This window comes from Panthera leo, chromosome E1, assembly GCF_018350215.1.
Source record: "Panthera leo isolate Ple1 chromosome E1, P.leo_Ple1_pat1.1, whole genome shotgun sequence".
NCBI classification, from domain to species: Eukaryota; Metazoa; Chordata; class Mammalia; order Carnivora; family Felidae; genus Panthera; species Panthera leo.
Genome location: NC_056692.1, coordinates 48,034,580 through 48,059,061, shown reverse-complemented (window position 1 = coordinate 48,059,061; position 24,482 = coordinate 48,034,580). Strand labels below are relative to the sequence as shown.

The 24,482-nt window shown below is 49.5% G+C and overlaps 1 protein-coding gene and 1 long non-coding RNA gene across 4 annotated transcripts in view; one reads left to right on the top strand and one right to left on the bottom strand.

The window, feature by feature from the left end:
• PRKCA (protein kinase C alpha) overlaps positions 1–24,482 on the top strand; it is a 404,865-nt gene that overhangs the window by 349,703 nt on the left and 30,680 nt on the right. For all 3 annotated transcript variants that reach the window (XM_042917374.1, XM_042917372.1, XM_042917373.1), the window contains 2 exons: positions 2,504–2,566; positions 3,451–3,589. In XM_042917374.1, the coding sequence (XP_042773308.1) occupies positions 2,504–2,566; positions 3,451–3,589 (202 nt within the window). The remainder of the gene's footprint in view (positions 1–2,503; positions 2,567–3,450; positions 3,590–24,482) is intronic.
• On the bottom strand, positions 5–22,878 carry LOC122207304. The gene is made up of 4 exons (XR_006196763.1): positions 21,240–22,878; positions 16,936–17,059; positions 2,697–2,906; positions 5–956 (listed from the first exon to the last, which is right to left on the bottom strand). It is a non-coding gene; the product is annotated as an uncharacterized LOC122207304 (long non-coding RNA).

Sequence of the window (24,482 nt, the reverse complement as noted above, 5' to 3'; positions counted from 1 at the left end):
GTGAGTATTTTTTTTTTAAGTCCCTGAATTTAGACAGTTCAAATGTGGAAGATGGGGCTGTGTCACTTCGGGGTTGAGCACTGGAACCTCCCAGGGGGCAGACTTCTTGGCTGGGTCCATCTATGCGCTTCCAAAGGAGAGGTTGATTCTGCTTCCGGTGAATTGGAGATGCTGGTGTATCCTCCCCCCGTCCCCCAGTTCCACCGTCACTGATCGAGTCGGCCCCTTGTTACTGAACAGTTATTGCACACCCACGATGCATCAGGCACTGGGATGTGAAAGGCTTTCTCTGCCCTCAGGGAGCTCACCGCCTGATGTGGAGTAGAAGAAGTCTCTGGACAATTGTCATGTGTAGCCGTCACTTTAGAAGCAGCACAGATAGCATGCAAGCCCTGATAAAGAGGAGAGTGAGGAAAGAACATCTTCAGGGAATGTTCTTGCCCAAGCCAGCGGGGCAGAAGACGGTTTGAGATCGGGTCGGGGGGCGGGAGGAGCTCCCGATGATGAGTCCGGTGGAGCACCTGGCTGAGGACCACCGAAGGCTGTTGGGGGGCTCAGTGGGGCTTGATACCCTGAGGCTAAGTTTTCACAGAGCCCCACTGACCAAGAGTGGAAGGAAGGAAGGAGGGAGGGAGCGTAGGGGCCGGTGCAAAGGGGTTGGTGAAAATCTGTGTAGAGGAGAGACAACGGAGCTTTAATTTGGTCTTGACCTTGGATCCAAAGAGGGGTTAGGGTCTTTGAGAAACAGTCTGGAGGAATAAGAGAGAAACCTCTTCGGGTGATACCTCATCTTCGGTTTGGGAGGGAGCAGCCGCCAAGGAGGAGAGGATCTGGGGGAGAACCGGGAGCTCCGCTTGGAGGGTTTCATCGGGGCCGCAGGAGTCAGCAGCGTCGGGGAGAGACATGGGCTCCAGGGGAAGACAGAGAATTGCCCGTCTAGGCAGGGACTTTGATACCTGAAAGATCAAACCATTTTTCAGGGGCCAGGAGGTCACAGGACACTCAGCAGAAGCAAATCTATACAAACAGCTCTTTCATTTCCCTCAGCGAGGATGCATAGTGGGCACGTGCCCTGTTAATTAAGTTAGCAAATGTTAATGGGATTCTGGCCCATGTTCAGTCTAAAAGCTAAGTCTGTAGAGTGTTTGGCCTCTGCGGGTTGGTTGATCTGTCTCAGGGAAGATGAACTAAAGGTAGAAGAGGGAATTCTGTGGTAACAAGCTTAAAAAAATGCAAAGGGAGGAGTGCCTGGGTGGCTCAGTCGGTTAAGTGACCAACTTCGGCTCGGGTTATGATCTCACAGTTTGTGAGTTCGAGCCCCGAGTCCGGCTCTGTGCTGGAGCCTGCTTCGGATTCTGTGTCTCCCCCTCTCTCTGCCCCTCCCCTGCTCATGCTTTGTGTCTGTCTCTCAATAATAAATAAATGTTTAAAAAAAAATTTTTTTTTTTAATGCAAAGGGGGATTCTTTTTGTTTCTGGTTTTATTTTTTGCTTTTCAGTTTTCAGAAATGCCTGTCTTTATCTCCTCTCTTATTCTGGTACTTACAAAGCATTAAAATGCTCGGATTATAAAGTAAAGCTTGATAACACAGAGCTGGAAAGAGCAAGTGGCAGAATAGCGACCTTAGGTTGCAAGGTAACATTAAGGCATCTCGTTCGGTGGCCTTAACATTGTATTTGAGTTCCTGGAAAGTGTTTATTTTCAAAATACAGGAAAGCATGAAAGATAATGTAAAAGTCGCCCGGAATCCCGTCTCATTTCCCTCCCCCCATCCCGTCCTTCTCCTACCGGACCTTAGGGGTGCCCCCCACCCCCATCCCCAGTAAGAGCTTGGTCCTTATCATTAGAGAGGTTGCTCTCTGCTTATTTTAAGCCTCCTGGGTGTGATATTTGCACAGGCACAGTCTTGTGGCTTCTCAGACTTCAAAGATTCCTAAACACTCTGCAAATTTTAAAACCTCTTTCAGCATTTACTCTGAGTTTATTATGAATTATTTAAAAGGGTAAACTCGAGTATGAATCACGGTGCATGTCCCATTTATCTCAGCACTTGGGGCGAGGATGGGGGGGTGGCGGTGAATTCACCCACTACAGGGTGCCTCACTAGGCACTGTCCACAAATAGGAAAATGGCAGTTTTCTCCACTCTACCCGAGTCCTGACACAAAATAGTCCAGCAGCCACTCTTTAAAAGATTGTATTCGAAATTTCGTTTAAGCAGTAAATTACCTGTCCACCCACCTCAGACAAGAAGTGTTGGTTTCCAGACAGGTAATAAACCTGTCTCATTGACTTAGTAGCTATAAAATGCCTCGGGAGGTTGGAGTGGTGAAACGGCAGAGGGAAGGGCAAAGAGTTAGTCATGGGTAGGGCCATGCTGATCTCTGAGCGTCCCGGGATCTTCTAACATTCTAGTATCTCTTTGACGCCTGAACTAGAAGGGTACGAAACATTCAGGAATCCAAAGAGCAAGCCAGAGACCTGACCAGCATTTCCTTCTGCAGATTTTATGCGGCAGAGATCTCCATTGGATTGTTCTTTCTTCATAAAAGAGGAATCATTTACAGGTGCGTGCTGAATCCCTGCCCGCAGCACTGCGACGGACCCCTGCACCTCTGTGTGCGTGTAATTCTGTGGTGGGGACTTAAGACGCGGAATTGCTACCCATTGAGGTAACAGAGACCTGCTGGGACCCACCTTTGTCAGCAGCCTCCTGGCAAATCAGAGCCACTTTCTGATTTCCGGATGTCAAAAGATTTTCTGTCTCGCTTCTGCTTCCCACAAGAAAACATGCTTTTTCCTCTCCCCTGGCGGCTCCTTCCTCTGCCTTTTTTTGGAACGGAGGTCAGGGAGCAATGGAAAACGAATTTCTGTTATAGATGCTCGGCAGGAGAGGAACGTGGGGAGCTAGGGAGAGGCAGGGGAAAGAAAACCATTGAATTAAATCCTTTAGGTTGTTATCTACAGTGAGAGTCTGATGCCAAAGAAAGAATTCTGGTGTTAATTGAAGAGTAAAAGACATACAGCAGACACTTGGAAGGGACACTTGTGTGACCCAATGAGGTGGTTCTAAACCTGTGATTTTGCAAACCTGGCTGTGCACCAGGCACCCCTCCTGTGATATTAGTAAATCATCTGACTGAGATCTGCCCAGATCTGCTAAGTTAGAATCATGCTCAGCCGAGGTTGGGGATCACTAGTCCAACCATTCAGTCATTGATTTGGTGTGCATTTATTAACTACCTACTGTGTCCTAGGCACTGTGTTAAGCTCTCTCTGGAGATTAAAAACAGAAAAAGAAAGAGTTATTTCCTTGTCCCAGCTCTCCTGGGACCCATAGTTCTATGCCATTGAGATGGTAGCTAGTCAAATATCCTTCGGTCTCAGTGGCCCCAGAGCAAACCACGTAGTGTCACGGGAAGGACGCTGACGCTGTCCTGCTTCCTTGCAGGGATCTGAAGTTAGACAATGTCATGCTGGACTCAGAAGGGCATATCAAGATTGCTGACTTCGGGATGTGCAAAGAGCACATGATGGACGGAGTCACAACCAGGACCTTCTGTGGGACTCCAGATTACATTGCTCCAGAGGTAGGGACCCCGATTCCCCTTGTTTTCTAGACCAGACCTTTCAAATAGCAACTACAATCAATTCTCGCCGGGGCAGAGAATCATTAGTGAATCCCTAGGTCAGCGAGCACAAAACGGACTGAACTAAACTAGAGCAAATTAGAAAACAAGTACGAGAGCTCGCCACACGGTAAGGATATGTCTCGTTTCGTGGAGCCGTGTTGTGTGGTAAATGAAATAGATTTCTTACACGGTCACGGTCAAAACAATTTAAGCTACACTGTTGGGCAGAGAAAGGGGGATCTGGCTCGTAAAAATGTTCCGCCTGGGAAAACTGGGTCAGAAGGTGGTTCCGATGGTGGCTTTTTGGTAAAATCCAAGTGACTGGTTCTCTAAATGACACCCTGGAACTGATCATGAACATTTCCGCGCGGTCGTAAAGGGAGTGGTTCCAAGATGTGTGTTTGCAACAGTGGCCACGTTGCTTCATCTTTGTTACGATACATACTGAGTACCCTTCTTCCTATTGTGAATCTTCCTACACGCCAGCGACTGGGTGGGCTGTAACCCTGGGTCACTGTGTAGCCAACTTTCTGTCCCCACACACAGTACTGTGGCTGCAACAGTTTCTTCCCAGCTGAGCTGCAGCATGACAGAAAGTAACAAAGTCAGGTCATCCTTCCCTCTAGCGGAGCTCTCGCGCTAGCTGTTGGCAGCTTGTGTGGCATTTATTTAACCTGTTGCCCCAAATGTTTATCTTAGAGGCAGTAGGTATCTTGAAAAAGACACGCGCGTAGGAATCAGCCCAGTGTGTGCTTCAGTCCTGACTCTCTTCTCTGCAGGCTGTGGGAACTCAGGCAAGTCACTTAAGCTCTCTGCAGCCGTTTCCACAGCGGCAAGTTAGAGATTCTACACCTGTATAATCGCTCTGAGGACAGAAATGCCAAATACGGTGTTCTGCACCCAATAGACCCTCGGTGGTAGCCAGGATTCCAAAAGGGAAGCTAAATTTTTTTCCCTTTGTTAAGTAAGAGCTTGTTTGTTTGTTACATGCCCAGACAGTGTGGAGACATAGACTTAGAACATTTACTCAGAAACTTAAATTCTCAACCACAAAGGTGACATATTATCTTGATACATAACTTAGTGGGGTTTCCCCTCCCCCCACCAAAGAATTCATGCATCACGATCTCCAGGCATCACGTGAGCTTGAAGTGTCATATTTTTCAAACACAAAGAATGGGGAAGATCATACAGTAAAAATACAACTTCCTGATGCAGTGTTTATTCTGACACCTTCTGTGCCTGCTCCATTTAACACCCACCAGCTCCTACAAGAGTGTGGTGACAGGGAATGGCAGTGTTTTTGGAAGAAAGGTGGTTTGAACTTCATCTCCATTAAGACCCAGTCTCTGCGATCAAACAAATAGCTTCCTGTGTTCAGTAACACCTCAGCCACCTGATATTCCCGGGGATGACAGCCTCCCACAGAGATGAACCGCTCCAAACAATTGATGTTTGTTGTCCTTTTTTTTTTTTTTTCTAATGTTCTTCATTGTATTAGTTTCCTGTTGTTGCTACAAAGAATAGCCCTGCAGTTAGTGGATTAAAACAATACAAATTTATTATCTTAAGGCTCTGGGGGCCAGAAGTCTAGAATCAGTCTCACAGGGTCAAAGTCAAGTTGTTGGCAAGGCTAAGCTCCCTCCAGAAGCTCTGGGGTGGGGGTGGGGGGGGGTAGTCCTGTTGCCTTGCCTTTTTCCAGTCTCTACATGGCTACAGTCCATGGCGTAGTGTCTTTACTTACCATTTCTGTCTTTTATGACCCCAACCCCATAGCCTCCCTCTCCTAAGGACCATTGTGATTACATGGGGCCCACCCAGATAACCCAGGTTTGTCCCTCTGTCTCAGGATCCTTAATCACATCTGCAAAATTCCTTTTCCCAAGTAAAATTAACATATGCACAGATTCCGGATTCAGATGCACCCACCTTTGGGGAAGGAGACACGGCGCATCCCGCCACACTCATGATGGTGTCTCATCTAACTGTATTTGATAAACTCCCACTCTCCTCCTCCAAGTACACATAAACATGCTTCTGTAACATATCTTGGTAGCTTTGGAACTTTTTTTTTTTTTTTCTTTTTTAACTTGTACTCATTTGTGTGTATGTTTAGTTCTGTGCAACGTGATCACGTGTATAGATTCATTTCTCCAGCACCACAGTCAGGAGATGGTATGGTTCTGTCCCTTCCTAGGAGCCTTTTATAGCCACGCCCACCTCCTCCTGTCCCCATCCCCACCTCCCAGAAACCACTCACCAATTTTCCATCCCATAACTTTGTTATTTCAAGAATGTCACTCGAGAGAGTCGTACGGTATATAACCTTTGGAGATTGGCTTTTTCACCTGAGCCCTTTCTAGAACTGCCATCATCATATTTGAGTGCACCTCAGCCACCTGGGCAGGTTGCTTAAGTATCCCGTGCCTCAGTTTCCCCACCTGTGAAGTGGGGATAATAATGTGGACCTCATGAGGTCATTGTCCGTAGCTCGGAGCGTTGTCTGGCGCGAGACAAGTTGGTCCTGCCGTGGTCATCGTTCACTTGACTCATCCGCCACATTGCACTGTGAACCCCTTACGGTCTTCTGCACAGCCTCCCTCGGTGGTCCTCACGGCATGTTTCGGATGAGGTGCCCGAGGCAGTGAGGGTCTGAGGCCACATTACTGAGAAGTGCGTGAACCAGTCTTCACCATCAGGCTCAAGCTGCCCGCCGGCCGTCGTACTGCCCACGTCGTTAAGCCGCTGCTCTGATCCTGAGTGATTCGTGGGCTCAGCACTCCACACACGTACCGTGCCAAGCAGGGTGCCACTGGGGTAGCGTATCCCACAGGGCCCTGTCCTTGACATGCCTTACAGTGTGGAAAACGTGACCCTCACGCCAACAGACCCCAAAGTCCGTGTTTAGATCCTAGTTGGCTTTCGTTGAAAAATAAGCTGAACCACTTGAGGGACTCACTGCGCGGTAATCGTAGGTTGTCTTACCTTTTGCCGGCATTTTCCCCCTCCGGGTCCAGGAATTCGGCATATTCAGCCATAGGAATAATCGCAGTGAAGACGAGGACCATCTAGGTTCACGGTTTCTGAATTTTGCTCAGAGGGTAATATAATTCTGTCCTCTGTGTAAATCTTTCTGTCAGGCAGACGTAAAAATAATTATCTTCGATGGCATTTCCCTTAATAGGCAAAGCAGAGGCTCAAATATTTATGACTGTTTGTTCAAAACCCTTGAAATGGATTAACATTGTGGCATCTCCTTAACCGGTGAAGATAAGCTAAGGCAGAAAATGTCACTAACAGACAGGACTTCTGGCATTGAGTTGGACACCCACGGAAGGGGCACTAATCAGAAAATGATTCCCGCACCTGACGTTACCGGTACTCTTGGCTTTGGCATAGAGAGGATTCTCTGGGGTGGGCGCGAGCCCCTGAGAAGGGCGCACAGAAGCGCCATCCGGATTTAATCCCCCACCTGAAAGTGAAGTCCCGTTGCAGGGTCAGGACCCCCCGGCAGCTCAGAATCGGACTGTGAACCCTAGCACTGCCCACTGTTTCCTGGAAGAAAGAGAGGCGGCAGCGAAAGGGCTGGCTTCTGGCTGGCGGACCCCTGAGTGCCCCATGTGGTACTGTGCCACGCGGAACCCTCGCTGTGGCAGGGGCAGTGACCCATGACATAGTGACTACTCTGTACCAGACCCTCCAGCACATCTTCTGTTTTGTCGAATTTTGTACATGAGCAGAGATGAAGTGACCGGCCCCAGGCCACACAGCAGCTGATAACAGGCAGAGGTAGGATTTGGACCTGAGACATTCTGACCCTAGAGCCCTGGTATTCTTTCCACCTGTGGCCCCACCTCCAGAGATCAGCGAAAACTCCCCTCGTCCGTCTGACCCGGAGTTGGGGACCGGAGTCACGGTTCTGTCTACCTGCGGTCAGTGACTCGGGGGGTGTATTCCTGCTGTTACAGCTGGGCAGACCCCTGGGAAGCCAGGAGAGTGCCTGCTGAGTCCCGGGCAGGCTCGGCACAGAAAGGGGGCCAGCGAGGACCTGGGAGGGGCCTGGAGCTGGAGGCAGTTCGAAATGGGCCACGGCAACCCAGGAGAGACGTGGGGTGAGGGACGTGGGTGAGACGGCGTTCCCCTCGGCAAGAGCAGATGGCACCCCCCACGTGGCCAAGGGAACCAGAACAGTCTGTACGCACAGTAGCCGGCCTACAGCCCGCCGGCCACAAGCAGATGTGCAGACTCCTGTGAGGGTTGGGGGCTGGATGAGGTCAGGGAGCTGGAGACCCATCCTAGGGGAACGTGGCTTCTCCTTCCATCCCTATGGGAAGGCCAGCCCCGTACTGCCTATGACAGCCGCCAGAAGTCTGCACTTTTATGTAAAATTTGCCCAATTGTTCAAAGTTGGGTGTAAAACGTATTAAGAGAGGGGCAGTTAAGCGTTCGACTTCTGCTCAGGTCATGATCTCACGGTTCATGGGGTCAAGCCCCACATCAGGCTCTGCACTGAGCCTGCTTGGGATTCTCTCTCTCCCCGCCCCTCCCCGACTTGTGCTTTCTCTCTCTCAAAATAAATAAATAAACTTCAAAAAAGAAAAAAGTAAGAGCAATGGACAGAGGTAAGATTCAGCCAACGGGCCACCAGCTGTGACCTGTTCTGGAGGGGTTCAAGGGTCACATTTGGGGGAGCCACATTTTAGGAATGGGGGCAAAAAGACCAAGGGGCATCCAGAGAAGCGGAAGAACTAGGGAGCCATAGGGTCTTAGACACAAGGAAGGTAAGTGCTCACGAACTCAGAGATGGCCAGGGACGGCAGAGGTCAAGGAGGTGGGGGTGGGAGGGGATCTGGCCACGGGGAGCCAGCCGTCCCTAAGAGCATGTGGTGATGATGCAGCAGAAGCCAGATGACGCTGAGTGGAGGGTGGGCGTCAGCCGCCAGGCTGGAACTTAGGGGAACGTATGATAAATGATCAGGGGGATGGTGGATAGACGGTCACTCCCAGGGAAGCGAGGTGAAGGAGGCATCAGTAAGGCTGAGCATGTTTCTAGAGCAGAGGGAACATGCTCACAGCGAGGAAGAATGAAGATAGAGGGTATGTGTGTGTGGAAGGGGGCTGGGGGGGTGGGGAGAGAGCATCCCACAGGTCAGGAGGGAATGGGATAAGGAAGCAGGAGGAAGGAAGAACGTGGAAGTCATCCTCACCAGGAGGGGTAGGCAGGGACCTGGGGGCAGGAGGTGCCCTGCTCCGCTCAGTGGGGACAGACGGTGACCCACACACACGCAGTAACTGCCCGGCAAGACACAGTTCTCTGGGTGCAGGGGAATAGAGATTGCTGCAGGCTGGGGCCCATCCGGGGCCAGTCACCTGCACAAGCCACCTGAAGTGACCGAGTGGGAACAGGTGAGTGAGGCCAGAGAACAGTGTCTGTCAGAACAGGAGAGTTGGGACGAGGTTCATTTGGGGGTGGGGGGTGGAGGAGAGTGACAGAAGGGCAGGACGCTGCCACAGGGGCTGAGGAGGGGGGTTCATCTCTGAATTAGACCTCTTGAAGAAGCCGAGGTCCTCACGGTGGCCCGAGATCCTTGTTGTCTGCGCCCCTTCCCTCTCTAACATCATCTCTCACCTCACCCTCCACCCCTCACCCCTATCTCCCCAGACCAGCTGTACTGGCTTCCTTTCCGCTCCCCAAATTCGCCAGACCCTTCCAAGAGCTTTCGCTCTTCTCGTTGCCTCTACCTGGCATATCCTTCCCCCTTCGGCGTGGCTTCCTCCTGCCCCTCAGCTCAGATGTCACCTGCAGGAGGCCGTCTTTCCTGGTGACTCTGTTTAAACCTGCAGACCTCCGGCCCCCATTCAGCACTCTTGCCCGCCTCCCTGCTCTCCTTCCATGGTATTCATCACCCTCGGATACACTCTGTCGGGACTTGTGTGTGTGTGTGTGTGTGTGTGTGTGTGTGTGTGTATGTGTCTGTCTGTCTGTCTGTCTGTCTAGCCCAGCCCGCCCGGCCCCCCGTAGAATCGCTGTGTTTTGTTTGCTGCGGAGCCCCTAGCCCCGGGGTCTGGAGCAGTACCTGGTGGGTGGAGTGTATCTGGGAAAAGCAGGTGCAGCATGCCATGTCCCTGCTGTGGAGGAGGGGCTCGGCCACAGAGCAGAGCTGAGGCTGTGGCACTGAGAGGTCAGGAACTCCGTGGCAGGTCATTAGCGATCCCCAAGGCTGCCAGCAGGTGAATCCCAAGGTGATTCCCAAGAGCTGATGCTGGTGGCACGAGACGGGCTGCAAGGGACAGCCATGTGCCTCACGTCCTCGACCCACGAGAGCTGGTGCACTGGGGACCCCCGAGTGTCCAAAATGGTGGGCCATCAGCCTGGGTCCCCCAGACGGCCCAAAATGCCAGAATATCAACGCCCCAGGAGACACATCCTGGCCTTTGGGGAAAGAGTTGTAGAACGGGATGGAGATGAAAATGGGTCTGATGGTTAAATGAGAAAAGAACTGACGAGGTGCACGCAGCCAGGCAGTAAATTAGGCCTTGCGCAGCTGAGAAGAAAGGGGGGCAGTGAGAGAGGGAGAGCAGCCAGTCGGCACCAGCCAGGGCGCCTCCAGGATCGGCGCCTCCGAGCCCGGCCCCACACCACACCGGCGAGCCGAGAAGTGCTTCATTAAAGGAGAATGATAAGCCGAAGGGTGGCTTGCTTGCTTTCGGGGGTCAGTGCCCCCTCTGTGCAAGGTCACGGTCCAATGCCTCCGGCTTTGCAGAAGAACATGAAGCAGCCGCCTTCCCCAAGAAATATTTAAAGAGCCAAGACCAGGCTTTCCCTTGGGTGGTTCTTCTTAAATTGTGTGACTGTCCTCAGATCCTTTCCAGTAATTATGCTGGTTATATTGTCTCACGTATGTTATCATCTGCCTGCAGCTCTGTCTCTTAGTTCACCTGGCCTCAGGGTTTTATCAGCGTAGCCCTGTTCTCCGGAGCACTTGGCCCCCTCTGTGACATTGTGGTCCCCGAGGCCTCTGCGGGCCCCATCCTTCTTCCCGACTCCCTTCCGGTTCTTCCTCGAGATAAGCCAGCTTCTCGTGGGTTAGCTAGACCCAAGGCAGAGCACCTCGCTGATTCTGTCTTCTATTTAAGTCAGCTCTACGAGGTTGGTGTCAGTGGCTCTGTTTTCCAGATGACGAGCCCAAGGTGCAACGAGATGCGGTCATTTTTTCCCACGGCCCCAATTCAGGGCAGACCTGGGCTCGAACCCAGGGCCGGTCTGCTGCCCCTCATAGTGGCCGTTCTCCCCGGAGAAGGGGACTGCAGAGGTGGGCTCAGCTGTACCCCGCGAGTGCCTCCCTCCATCACTGCAAAGAAGCTGCCCTCAGTCCCCAGACTTGTTTGCAGAGCCCTCATGGGGTTCCCCATGTGCTGTGGCTGCATTCATTGGCCTTTCATTCGGGGATCTGTTAAAATCCTGTAAAAACAGGGGCGCCTGGGTGGCTCAGTCGGGTAAGCGTCCGACTTCAGCTCAGGTCACGATCTCACGGTTCGTGGGTTCGAGCCCCGTGTCAGGCTGTGTGCTGACAGCTCAGAGTCTGGAGCCTGCTTCGGATTCTGTGCCTCCCTCTCTCTCTGCCCCTCCCCCACTCATGCTCTGCCCCTCTCTCTCTCTCTCTCTCAAAAATAAACATTAAAAAAAATTTTTTTAATAAAAATAAATAAATAAGTCCCGTAAAAATGGGTCAGAGATTTCTGACATCTTATTTCACCTCTTACTTTGCAATGGAGGGGGGCGTATCTTGAGAGTGATGACCAACACCAACTCATTCCCTCCTACGTACTACGTGCTTATGTCTGTTGTCCTGCTGAAACCTTACACTAGGCCTCTGAGGCGAGTGGTGTTACCCCAGTTTTACAGACAAGGGACAGGAGACACGGAGAGGACAGGTGACCTGCCCAGGCCTCATAGATAGCAAGTGGCAGGGCAGGGACCCTGGGCCATCAAGGGCGGATCGGCTGCCCTAATGCCATCAGTGGCCAGGTTCCGCCCTCAGTCTGTCGCTTACTGCCCTGTTACCAAACGCCTCTAGAAAGACCACCAGACTGTGAGACCTCTCCATTCTCAGGAGTCTTTTATTCCAACTAATACAGCTCCCACGGGCACAGGATTGATTACTAATTCCTAGGTCATTCCTTTACTGCACAAGTAGTTATTTTGTTCAGATACACAGTGAACATTTGGAACAGCTCCCTGTTCAGCAGAGAAGGCCTGAGGTAGGGAGGGTCCCACGTGGGCACCAGGCTCTGGATCTTGTCTGATTCCCCAGCACCAGCCACCCCCGTCCACCGCCCTGAGAGAGACCGGTGACGGGGGCCGTGGCTGAGTTTGAGAAGCACTTGGAGGGGGACTAGCAGGCAGGTGACAATACATTTGATTCTGGACTGATTCCTTTTTACTGTGTTTTGGCCCCATGCAGACCGTCCACCCCTGAGGGGAAGCTTCCTATTTGATTTCAGGTGGCTTTTTCTGCAACATTGTATAGTGAACTCTCGCTGCAGTTCTGCTCTTTTAAGAACATGGGGTGACATCTGTGAAATGGGGATCATCACAGTATCACCCTCAGAGTATGACTTCGAAGATTACGTGAGTTTTGCCCTGGCTGCCTCAGCAGAAGCCCCCATACGTTTTTTTGGTCTGTTATTTGACAGTTGTTTCAATTATCCGTTGCTGCGTAACTGCCCCCAAACTTCATGGCTTAGAACAGCAACCACGTGAATGCTGTGACTCTGTGGGTCAGAACCTCAGGCAGGACTCGGCAGGCCTGACTCCTCACTGCTTCTGGGGGCATTGGCTACCATTGGCTCTGTGGCCCTGGAGAATCCAAGATGTGCTTGGGTTGTTGGCCATTGGCCAAGGCCCCATGGGTTCTCCTCTGTGTCGTCTGTCTTTCCATGAGATCTGTCACCATTGAGTAGTTTATCCAGAGCTTCTCAGCATGGTGGCTGGTTCCCAAGAGGGCAAAAACAGAAGCCATAAGTCCCCTTAAGCAGCACCTGGAGCTTAACTGTGTCCCTTCAACCACATCCTGTAAGTCAAAGCAAGGCCCAGAGCACGCCCAGATTCTAAGGGAGGTGCTATAAATTCTGTCTGTTGGTGGGAGGGGTGGCATTGTCACCCTAAGGGGGGATGGGAGGGATCACTGTGGCTTTTGGAGGCAGCTGGTTTTGAGCTCTGTGTTGCCCAGTGGAAGTTCCTCAATACAGCACGTGGAAAGGATATCTCTCAAAGGTGCTGAGGGACCCAGGGGTCCCTGTCCTGTGTTTTAGAGCTGAGATCAGCAGACTTCTTCTGCTAAGGGCTAGAGGATAAATGTTTCAGGCTTTGAGCTTTCCAAGAGGCAGAATTGAGCTGTTCTTGCCAAAAGGCTGGTAGTCTTTTTTTTTTTTTTTTTTTTTTTTACATTTTTTTCATTTTGCATTTGTTCACAGGCAGGAAGTACACAAACGGGAGCAGGCTGGAGTTGGCCCGCAGGCTGGAGGTTGCCACCTCCGACTTTAGAGGGTTCTCCCTTGGCCCTCCTCCAGCCTTAGCACTCTGCATAGGGTTAGAGGTGCTGTAGGGCTTGGGGGACATGCCCCTGGGGACCTGGGAACTCCCTTCCATGACCTACACGGGCCTCTCTCTAAGATCCATTTTTCCTAGGGACACTGCCCTGACTCCTGTATACGATGGAGAGGCCAGTGGTGGCTGTATACAGGGGACAGTAGGACAGAGCTAGGACGTGCAGGTCAGGGTGCACAGGGTCCTCATAGATGTGACAAAGGACTAAGAAGAGAAGTGGGTGGAATCTAAGGGGTCCATCCTGCCCCCCAGGCAGTTGAGAAGCATTATGGACCAACTTCTATCCCCACAAAACCCAGGCTGCTTCCTAACCCCCCATGTGACTGTATGCAGAGATATAGGGCCTTTAAGAATGTATTAAGGTTAAATGAGGTCCTTCAGAGTGGGGCCCTGAGCTGATAGGACCGATGTCCTTACAGAAAGACCAGGAGACAGCAGAAGCACACCCTCACAGAGGAAAGGCTGGGTGAGACACCTGGAGGAGGAGGCTGGCTGTAGCCAAGGAGAGAAGGTTCCATGAGAGAGCAACTGTGCCAGCAGGCACCTTGGTCTTGGATGTCCAGCCTGCAGACCTATGAGAAAACGAATGTGATTTAAGGCAGTCAGTCTGTGGTATTCTGTTCTGGCAGCCTGAGCTGACCGATACAGGAAGACCTGTTGGTCAAGGTGGTAGGAGAGAACATGTAACCGTTGGTTTGTAACATGTGTATTCAGACACTTGTTCAGTGTGGGCCTCAGTCACTCTTGTCCCAGTGTCCCCTGGCATCCCCCAAATGTTAGAGGTGGACCCATCCTGGGCCAGTATGGAGTCCTGCATTTAGGCCAGGGAAAGCATGTCGTAAACCAAGACGTATTTTATATAGTCACGGTCAACGTCATCGTCTCTCTTATGATGCAAAACAGGCAGGAGGAATGAATGAAGGTCTCAAGGTCAAAGGCAGTGTCTCAGATGACCTTGTCCCATTCCCAGCTCCTGCTTGCAGAGGAGAGCGGGAACACAAGAGCCAGGCTGAGTCCGGGCTCTGCTGTGTTCCCACTGTGTGTCACTGCACCGGAGCTTGCTTGTGCCTCAACTTCCCCAGGGGTAAACAGTAGTGCCCGGCACAACGTGGCCTAAGGACTGTGCTCGGGGGTAGCTCTGATTCCAGTTTGGCCTCTATTAGAGTTAGTATCAGGATGTATCTCACTGTTGAGAAGGTTCTTGAAAACATCAGGTTGGGAGGAGAGTGTCTAAAGAGGTGTTTGATTTCTTTCTCGTAACAAGGGATTATAGACGTTGTGCTAAAGAGGTCAGGTGACCAAGTCAATTAGGCGGATGTGTTCCCAGACTCGTTTCATTGTCACCGCACTGATTTCTTCTGTGACCAGCCCTTGTTACCAAGGAGCTAGAGAGAGATTAGCCCAAGCAGGAGATTAGCGTTTCCTGGGAAGAATCACAAAGACTTGAAGCGGGAACACTTTCCCACATGTAATTAATTCAGCATGAATGCCTACCTCAAGGGTCACAGATCACCTGCCACAACTCAGTAGCACACATCCCAGAGGGAAAGAAATGCCAGGTGCAGGGGTATTTTTTTGCAGCCTGGAAAGGCGGGCACTTCATTCACAATTTTACTTGTGGCTCCCTCAGAATCGGCCCAGCCACTTTGGAAGACCGTCCCGCAGTTTCTGACAAAGCTAAACATAGTCTTTACCATACAATCCATCAGTCGTGCACCTTATGCAAACTTCTGCGTAACTTATGTCCGCACAAAGCCTGCACACGGAGGTTTGCAACCACTTTATCCACAATTGCCAAAAACCTGGAGGCAACCAAGGTGCCCCTCAGCAGGTGAACGGCTAACTAAACCGTGATGCAGCTGCATAATGGAATATTATCCAGCCCTAAAAAGAAATGAACTGTCAAGCCGTGAAAAGACCTGGAGGAACCTTAAGTGAGTATCGCTACGTGAAAGAAGCCGATCTGAAAAGCGTGCACGCTGTATGATTCTGCCTCTGTGACATAGTGGAAAAGGCAGAGCTATGGAGACAATATAAAAGACGAGTGGCGGCCATGGGTTAGTGGAGAAGGAGGCAGAACAGATGGGCAGTGAAATTGTGTGCAATACGACAGTGGCCAATACATGTCACGATCCGTTTTCAAAAACCCGTGGAATGCACAATGCCAAGAGTGAACCCCAGCTAAACTCTGGATGAGGATAATGCGACAATGTAGTTTATCCGTTGTAACAAATATACCACTCTGGTGAGGGCTATTCATGGGGGGTGGGGGTGGGGGAGGAAGACTGCATGTGTGTGGATGGAGTATATGGGAACCCTGTACAGTCTGCTCAGTTTTGCCGTGACCCTAAAACTTTTTTAAAAAATGTATTAATGGGGGCACCTGGGTGGCTTAGTCTGTTAAACATCCAACTCTTGATTTTGGCTCAGGTCATGATCTCATGGTTCGTGAGTTCGGACCCTGAGTTGGGCTCTGTGCTGACAGTGCAGAGCCTGCTTGGGATTCTCTCTGTCTCTCCCTCTCTCTTTATCCTACCCCCACGCTCGCTTGTTCTCTCTCTTTCTCTCAAAAACAAATAAACATTAAAAATATAATTTAAAACCTTTAATGCTTATTTATTTTTGAGAGAGAGAGCACGAGCAGGGGAGGGTCAGAGGAGGGAGACACAGAATCTGAAGCAGGCTCCAGGCTCTGAGCTGTCAGCACGGAGCCCGACACAAGGCTCAAACTCACAAACCATAAGATCATGACCTGAGCCAAAGTTGGATGCCTAACCGACTGAGCCACCCAGACACCCCATTAATTTTAAAACTTTAAAAATTTTTATTAATTAATGGGGCACCTGGGTGGCTCAGTCGGTTAAACGTCCGACTTCAGCTCAGGTTATGATCTCACAGTCCGTGAGTTCGAGCCCCGCATTGGGCTCTGTGCTGACAGCTCAGAGCCTGGAGCCTGCTTCGGATTCTGTGACTCCTTCTCTCGCTCTGCCCCTCCACCTCTCACGCTCTGTCTCTCTCTCAAAAATAAATAAACATTAAAAAAAAATTTTTTTTTTAATTTTATTAATTAAAAGATATATAGCTTCTGGTCTTTCTCTGCTAAATGAAAGTCAGAGATAGACCTGGAAAGGAGGTCTGTAATCACCAGGCTTGGTCTCCCTCCAGGCTTTGCTTCTCCCTCCGTCCCTCTTTCCTTCCTTCCTTCCTTCCTTCCTCCCTTCCTCCCTTCCTCCCTTCCTCCCTTCCTCCCTTCCTCCCTTCCTCCCTTCCTCCCTTTTGTAGGAGATGCTCTTTAAAGCCAGTGTTAATCGTTAACAAAGCATTTTAGTGCCAGGTGTTCCTCTTAGGACCTTTTGGGGGAGCAGGACTTCAGTTGTCCTGCTGTTCACTCTCTGTTCCCATAAAGTGAGCCATCAGGGATGGAGAAGAGGTGGGTACTATGAATAGATTGTAAAGCACCTTTGTTGTCATTCGAGAAGTCATTTTCTGTTCTCTCCAATCCTAGATGGAGCCTCAGTTTCTGTCTAAATAGACAGTATATGCTTTAGACTCCAGACATGCCATTTTCATCTGGTGGCAATTCTCTTTATAGTTATATAATGCATTTTGTCCAAATATTTCAAACATAGCAGGTATTTGTCACGCGATGTGCTAAGATCCCTGATATAAGGTATTACATTTTAGTGTTACTTACCCATTTTTGTGTCTGTGTCTCCCTAGTTCGAGTCCCAATCCCTGTGCCCAGCAGCGCCCAGTCCAAAGAAACGTGCAATTAGCCATAAACAGCATGAGTGAGGGAAGGAGGAAGTGGGGAGGGTCTGTGAATGAGAAAAAGAGAAACCTAAAGTTTTGCTGCCCTGGTAAAAATTAATTTAATTGCACGAGAAGGGGCTTTTAAAATCTGTTTTATTTGTTTATGTACCCCATGCCTAGAGCAACGTCCGGCACATAGGAAGCTAATATTTGCAGATAGAGTGAATGGAAGGTTCGGTGTTGATGAGAATTGCCAGGTGCCAGCAATCATTTCGGGGTGTTTAATGCATAGTACGCATATAATCTCTGACAGCAGAATGTTTCCTTTGTCCTCCTGTGAGCCGGGTTCCATTTATTGCCTTGATTTCATTTTCGCCTGCCTGCCATACCCGGGAGCCGTTTCTTATTTCCGATGTTAAGGCATTATGGAGCCATATAATACATTCAACTCACCTGCAGTAAACACAGTCTATTATACAAAAGGCCGTTTTATCCCCTACCGCGTTCTGACCCGGTAGGTGCCCGATTTCCAATATCACAGCTGAGGCAATGGAAACTCAGAGAGGCTAAGCAACTTGTTCAAGGTCACACAGCTCCCACATGGCAGAGCTGGTCCCCAGAAGTCAGGTTCAGAGCGTTCTCCTCACGGTGTGCTTCCTGTGCAGTGGCTGCTGGCAGTCTGGGCTTGGACATGCCTCCCAGAAGGTGTTTGACTGGGAAGCCCCTTGGCTGGCGGTGGGGGGCAGGGGCGGGGAACGGCTGCCTCACCCTCACTCACCATGAAGCTTTTCTGTTTCTCATGCTCTGGCCCAAGCCTGGTGCTGTAGGAAGGGGACACAGTCAGGAGACAGTGTCGCTAACCAGCCCAGCGACCTTCAAGCAAGCCACTTAGCTACTCTGAACCTCAGGTTCCTTTTCAGAACCCTGAGGACACTTTTGCAAAGCACCTCAAAGGCTCCCTGCAGCCTTAGCAACCCAGCACTCCTACAGGCACTTTGGATTTTGCGCTTAAAAGGTCAGTGGTGCCCACAGTTTGGGCTTGGATTAGATCGACTTGTTTCTCCAGCACAAGCTTCCAGGGTGGTTTCGTGATGCTGGGCGGGGTCCCATTGCGCAGGAGGGCAGCCCGGCCCCTGCTGGGGAGGCCTCTAGGGGTTGAGTGGGGGCAGAGAAGCAGTCTCAGCAAGATGTGGCCAAGGCTCCAGGAGAGGCGTGGCCTGGGTCTGTGGGCCCCAGAGGAGGGAGTGGAGGAGACGGTTCGGGAACTCACGGTCCCAGCTGTCGGGACAGAACACCCAGAAGACACTCCAGCTGATCTTTTTTCCCCCGACTGTTTTGACACATTGCTGTTTTCCACCATGTACATAAAGAGGGCCTCTTGTGTTCCATGATCTGCCCTTGGGAACTTACGATGTTTTTCGAAACAACCATAATTTTTTCATCAAAATATTTTTAGGGGTGCCTGAGTGGCTCAGTCAGTCGGGTGTCCAGCTTTGGCTCAGGTCATGATCTCACAGTTTGGGAGTTCAGTCCCCACATCAGGCTCTGTATTGACAGCTCAGAGCCTGGACCCTGCTTTGGATTCTGTGTCTCCCTCCCTCTTTCTCTCCCCCACTCATACATGCGCACGCTCTCTCTCTCTCTCTCTCTCTCTCTCTCTCTCTCAAATAAATGTTTAAAAAATTAAAATATTTTTATTTTTTTAACGTTTGTTTATTTATTTTGAGAGAGAGAGCATACAAGGCAAGGGAGGGGCAGAGAGAGAGGGAGAGAGAGAATCCCAAGCGGGCTCTTTGCTCTCATTGCAGAGCCTGACACGGGGCTCCACCCCACAAGCCGTGAGATCGTGATCTGAACCAAAACCAAGAGTCAGACACTCAATGAACAGAGCCACCCAGACACCCCTGAAATATTTTTATTTTTTAATAAGAGGAAGAGATATTTTTTGTTGCCCTGAGGCGGTAAAAGGCCTCAAGCATGTTTTATGCATAAAGGCCAGTGCTATTTTATAATGGCAGCCTGGAGAGAGCCTTCTCTGGTCAGGCCGCTGATCAGAGCGGGTTCGGGAGGGTTGGCGAGTAAACACGGTGTGAAAATGAGGAGTCGAGTCCAGTCAGGGTACAATCAGGAACAGGAGAGTGACTCTTCACACACATGGCGATCTCATGGGTCCCGTTAAGACCAGGCCTACAGGGCTAGAGTTCCTGAGCCAAATGGCCATCTTGGCAGCTGTGATCCTGTTCAGCATTTGAACCCCTTTTTGGGTCAGTTCCCGCCATAGCCGTCTAGGGAACCACACTGGGTCATGGGCTGCTCTTCAGTTTGGAAAAAAGGTCAGACGTGTGGATGCCGAGTCTGGAGAACCAGAGTTCAAATCCTGGCGATGCGGCTTACTTGCTGTGTATCTATCCTTGGGCAAGCTCCTTAACCTCACTTCCTCACCTTTGAAATGGTGAGGAAAAGTCTCCTGAAAGTCTCACAAGGGCTAAACGTGCCAACAGGCTAAAGAGCCTGGCGCACAGCGAGTACCACGATGGTGACGTTGCCTACAGTCTTGGTTGCTATCGCCAGCAGCATCGGGAACCTCACCATGCTGCCCCCCCAAAAGCTTCTGAAGCACCCCCCTCCTCTTTGAGAGGCCTTTGAGTACGCAGCCCTGGCAGAGGGTGGAAGGTGGGTGGTTTCCAAGCAATGTCCTTCCAGCAACTGTGGCCTTTGGCCTGGTCAGAGATGAGAAGCCACCCCCCCCCCCCACCGCCGTCCCCCTCATTCCTGGTCCTGTGCCCGGCCTGGAAGAAAGATCATTCATATCTTACTTTTACAAGACAGGCAGCCATTTGAAACATCCTGACATCTCCCCCAGGCAATTGGCTCATGTAAGTGTAAGGAAAATGATCGTAATGACAAATAGCACTAAAGCTGAATGACAGTGGCCCTGTTAGGGGTCTGTCGTTGAAGCTAAAGGCCACCCTCCGTGTGCCAAAGGGAGATCTGCCAAGTCAGCCTCTCTTTTGTGAGGTTCTCTGCTGTGGGAACCAAATTGCCATCTCAGCCCCCCCCCCGCCCCCCTGCAGGGCTTGGCCGCAAGCCTCCATTGGCCCACACATCCCAGAGACACCTGCTCCCATCCGCAGTGGGGACAGAAACAAGAGAGCCTCACCATCCATTCTGTGGTCTCTGAACCTGGTGCTCAACCCAAAGCTGACTCCCTGGGCCAATAAGAGCCCAGGAACTAGAGTGGGTTGTAGGAGCCTGTGAGGGGGTGTAGACCAGCATCATCCAGTAGAAATAAAATGCAAAAAAAATAAATAAATAAATAAATAAAATGCAAGCCAAACTGCATGTAGCAGCCAGATTCTTGTTTTGTTTTTTCTAAAGATAGATAGATAGATAGATAGATAGATGGATAGATAGATAGATAGATGTAAGTAAGTAAGCTCTACACCCAATATGGGGCTCAAACTCACGACCCCAAGATCAAGAGGCCCATGCTCTACTGACTGAGCCAGCCAGGCGCCCCCTAGCATCCGCAGTTTTAAAAGTGAAAAAAGAAGCAGGTGAAATTAAGTCTGGCATATTTTATTTAACCCAATATCTCCAAAATACTAATGAGATATTTTACGGTTTTGGTCCCAAGTATTCAGAATCTGGTGTGTATTTTGCACCTAGAGCACCCGAGTTTGCACTAAGCCACTGAATGCTCAGGAGCCACTGTGGCTCGTGGCTACTGTACCACACAGCACAGGTGTAGACAGCTCACAGGCAGGGCAGCCAACATCCTACATCATGTGTATCTAAATGTTTATCTCCAAATGGGGCTCCCTAACACCATTTCCCTTTTGGCAGTGAGATTTTGGATAATCGGAGGTATTTATTAATAGCAGCTCATCATTGAGGGGAAAAGCATGTTTCATTCTACAAATGAATTTGCAGGGCGCCTGGGTGGCTCAGTCGGTTAAGCGTCCGACTTCGGCTCAGGTCACGATCTCGTGGTCCGTGAGTTCGAGCCCCGCGTCGGGCTCTGTGCTGACAGCTCGGAGCCTGGAGCCTGCTTCGGATTCTGCGTCTCCCTCTCTCTCTGCCCCTCCCCTGCTTATTCTCTCTCTCCCTCTCCCTCCTCCCTCCCTCCCTCTCTCTCCCTCTCTCTCTCTCTCTCTCTCTCTCTCTCAAAAATATTAAAAAAAAAAAAACCTTAAAAAAATAAAATAAAAATGAATTTGCGATGGTAAGGTTGCACCACTGTACCTTGTAACTTAGCTCTCCGGACCTTCCCGTCTCATCGAGCGCACAAGTCAGGGCCGATAACACTGTGAGCTGCCCCGAGAAGAATTCCCGCTGAGTTCCAAATCCCAGCCTGTTATTACAGCTGAAGGCACTGCAGTATTCAGCATGACTTTGTCATCTTGGCCCCAGTTGCGGAGCTGGCGGGCTCCAGAGACTGCCAAGTGCCATCGCCGAGAAAAACGAGCCACTGGCACTTGACGTTCTGCTTTGGTAAGCCTTGGAGGAAGGAGAGGGTGTTATCAGCAGGAGTCATGAGAGTTTAATGCTGTGGAAACAGAAAATAAAAAGCAAGTGGAACCAAAGTTGATAATAAGAGTCAAGAAACAAAACAAAACAAAACAAAACCCTTCAGGGGCCTGGCTTTCAGAATTTGTGAATCATTCTGGCCAAAAACAGGGTTTCCGTACCCATGACCTCTGACAGCTTTCCAAACTCAGGTGACATTTGGTGCCACCCAGGAGAGGACTCTGGTTGGTCACATTGCTCAGATATTTGTAGACGAGAGGATATGAAATACGCCGTGACCTCCCTCACTCAGCCCCCACCATTCTGCAGCTTGATTAATTCCCACAGCAACACGGTGCCTCCGCTCTGCCTGTGTTAGAAACAGAGTAACTAAAACACTGATTCATGAAAATAGATTTCCGGGACTGGTTTTCATACAGTTGCAAGAACAAATTTTATTCAAGTGCTTTTGAAATGTTAGAGGTACGGCTACTAAAACCGGTGATTTTAAACCTCTTTAATCCTTGAAGCCCTTTGATTAATATTTTATGTGGTCTCAGTATGCGTGATTACATATATTTGAAAGCCATAAGCTGTATTTTTAAAACAAAATGTCAATATTCAGGGCACCACTTACGAACTGATTGGCTTTGGGCAGGTCTCTTAAACTTTTGGCCACATCAGCTTTCTCACCTATAAAACGGGAAGAATATCATTTCTGCCGCATTGGGTTCGCCAGAGTGTTCCTAGAGCATCTGATACATAGGAGGTGCTTAGCAAATGTATGTCTTTGCTCTCCCAAAGAGCATTTCCCATGTTGTTCTACTTGGTCAAGACAAGCGTTGATCCAGTCATTTCCTGTCTTGGAACCAGAATGACAGGCGTCAATGTCCGTCATCAGGTAACGCGTAGCAGCTCATTTTAGTAGGGCTTTTTATACCCTGTATGCGTGCAATTTCCAAGTTTTCAAAAAAGAACAAATGGAGTTTAAAAAAGAAAAGAAGGCCCCCTCATAGGTTCCTCTGGTTATCATTTTCTTGTCAAGGAAATGAGCTCTAAAGCTGCCAGATCCAAGCGTGTATCCCGCGGTTGCCGCCCACACTGAGGCAAGCCACGAGAGCTTGTATTTCTCGTTCTACAGGGAGAAATATTGGTAATACATTAAAGACATAGAGAGGAAGAAACACACAGAAGGTTTATGTCCCAGGACATTTCATTAGACATCATGGGCCATTAAAAAAAATATCCTGGAACGTTTCAAAGGCAAATGCATATGCAAAATGGCAGAATGGTCTTGCTGAGTACCTGTTGGGACGTCTTCACCTGGAATCCTGGGGCGTGATCCATGGTGGAGGGAGGGGGCAGGGATTGTGTGCCTTAGGCAACTATACCAGTGTTTTAATAGCCTGTGAACTAGAAATTCAAATCAGTGTTACCCTCTTCCATGAGGGCAGGTCGCGGGATTATTCTTGTACTTCTGAGAGCCACAAAGATGGAGGGAGCAGTCGGGGGACAGGTCTCTGCAAGCTATCACCCCGCTCCTCACCAGCTGCCTGCATTTTGGGCATTTCATTTCATCTACTCTGATCCTTTTCCACTTATCTTGCTTAAGTATTTAAAACAAATCTGGGGCGCCTGGGTGGCTCAGTGGGTTGAGCGTCCGACTTCAGCTCAGGTCATGATCTCACACTCTGTGAGTTCGAGCCCCCCTTCAGGCTCTGTACTGACAGCTCAGAGCCTGGAACCTGCTTCGGATTCTGTGTCTCCCTCTCTCTCTGCCCCTGCCCCGCTCGTGCTCTGTGTCTCTCTCTGTCTCTCTCTGTCTCTCTGTCTCTCTCTCTCTCTCTCTCTCTCTCTGTCAAAAATAAATAAACATTAAAAAATTAAAAAGTAAAACAAATCTAAGATATCATGTCATTTCACCCATAAATACTTCATCTCTCGTGCATTTCACTCATAAATACACACATTTCTAACCAAAAAGGACACTTCTTTTGAGTTAATCTTTTTAAAAAAATGTTTATTTAAATCCAAGTTAGTTCATGTAGAGCGTAATAATGGTTTCAGGAGTAAAATTTAGTAATTCATCACTTACATGCAACACCCTGTCATCCCAACAAGTGCCCTTATTAATGCCTGTGACCCTACCCACCTCCCCTCCAGCAACCCTCAGGGTTTTTTTTCTCCGTATTTAAGAATCTCTTATAATTTGGCTCCCTCTCTTGTTTTATTTTTATTTATCTTATTTTTATCTTTTATTTTCCTTGTTTTTATCTTATTTTTCCTTACCTCCTCCTATGTTCATCTGTTTCTTTTTTTGTTTTAACGGGTATTCATTTTTGAGAGAGAGAAACAGAGCATGGGTGGGGGAGGGGCAGAGAGAGAGGGAGACACAGAATCCGAAGCAGGCTCCAGGCTCCGAGCTGTCAGCACAGAGCCCGATGTGAGGTTTGAACCCAGGAACCATGAGATCATGACCTGAGCCGAAGTCAGGTGCATAACCGACTGAGCCACCCGGGCGCCCCCTGTTTTGTTTCTTAAATTCCACATATGAGTGAAATCATATATTTATCTCTGACTTATTTCGCTCAGCATAATACACTCTAGTTCCATCCACGTTGTTGTAAATGGCAAGATTTCATTCTTTGTGATCACCAAGTAATATTCCATTGTATACTATCAACGATAGCCAAACTATGGAAAGAGCCCAAATGTCCATCAGCTGATGAATGTATAAAGAAGATGTGGTTTATATATATACATATACACACAAAGGACACTTTTTAACTAATCATCATACCATTTTCCCACCTAACAAAATCAGTGATAATTTCTTAACTATCATCAAGACCATGTTTCAGTGTTCCTGGTTTTTTCTTACAGTTGGTTTGGTTTGAATCAAGATTCAGACAAGGTTCAAGTATTACATTTGATCATTTTGTATCTCTTTAAAAATGTTGTGAAAAACTTCAGATACAT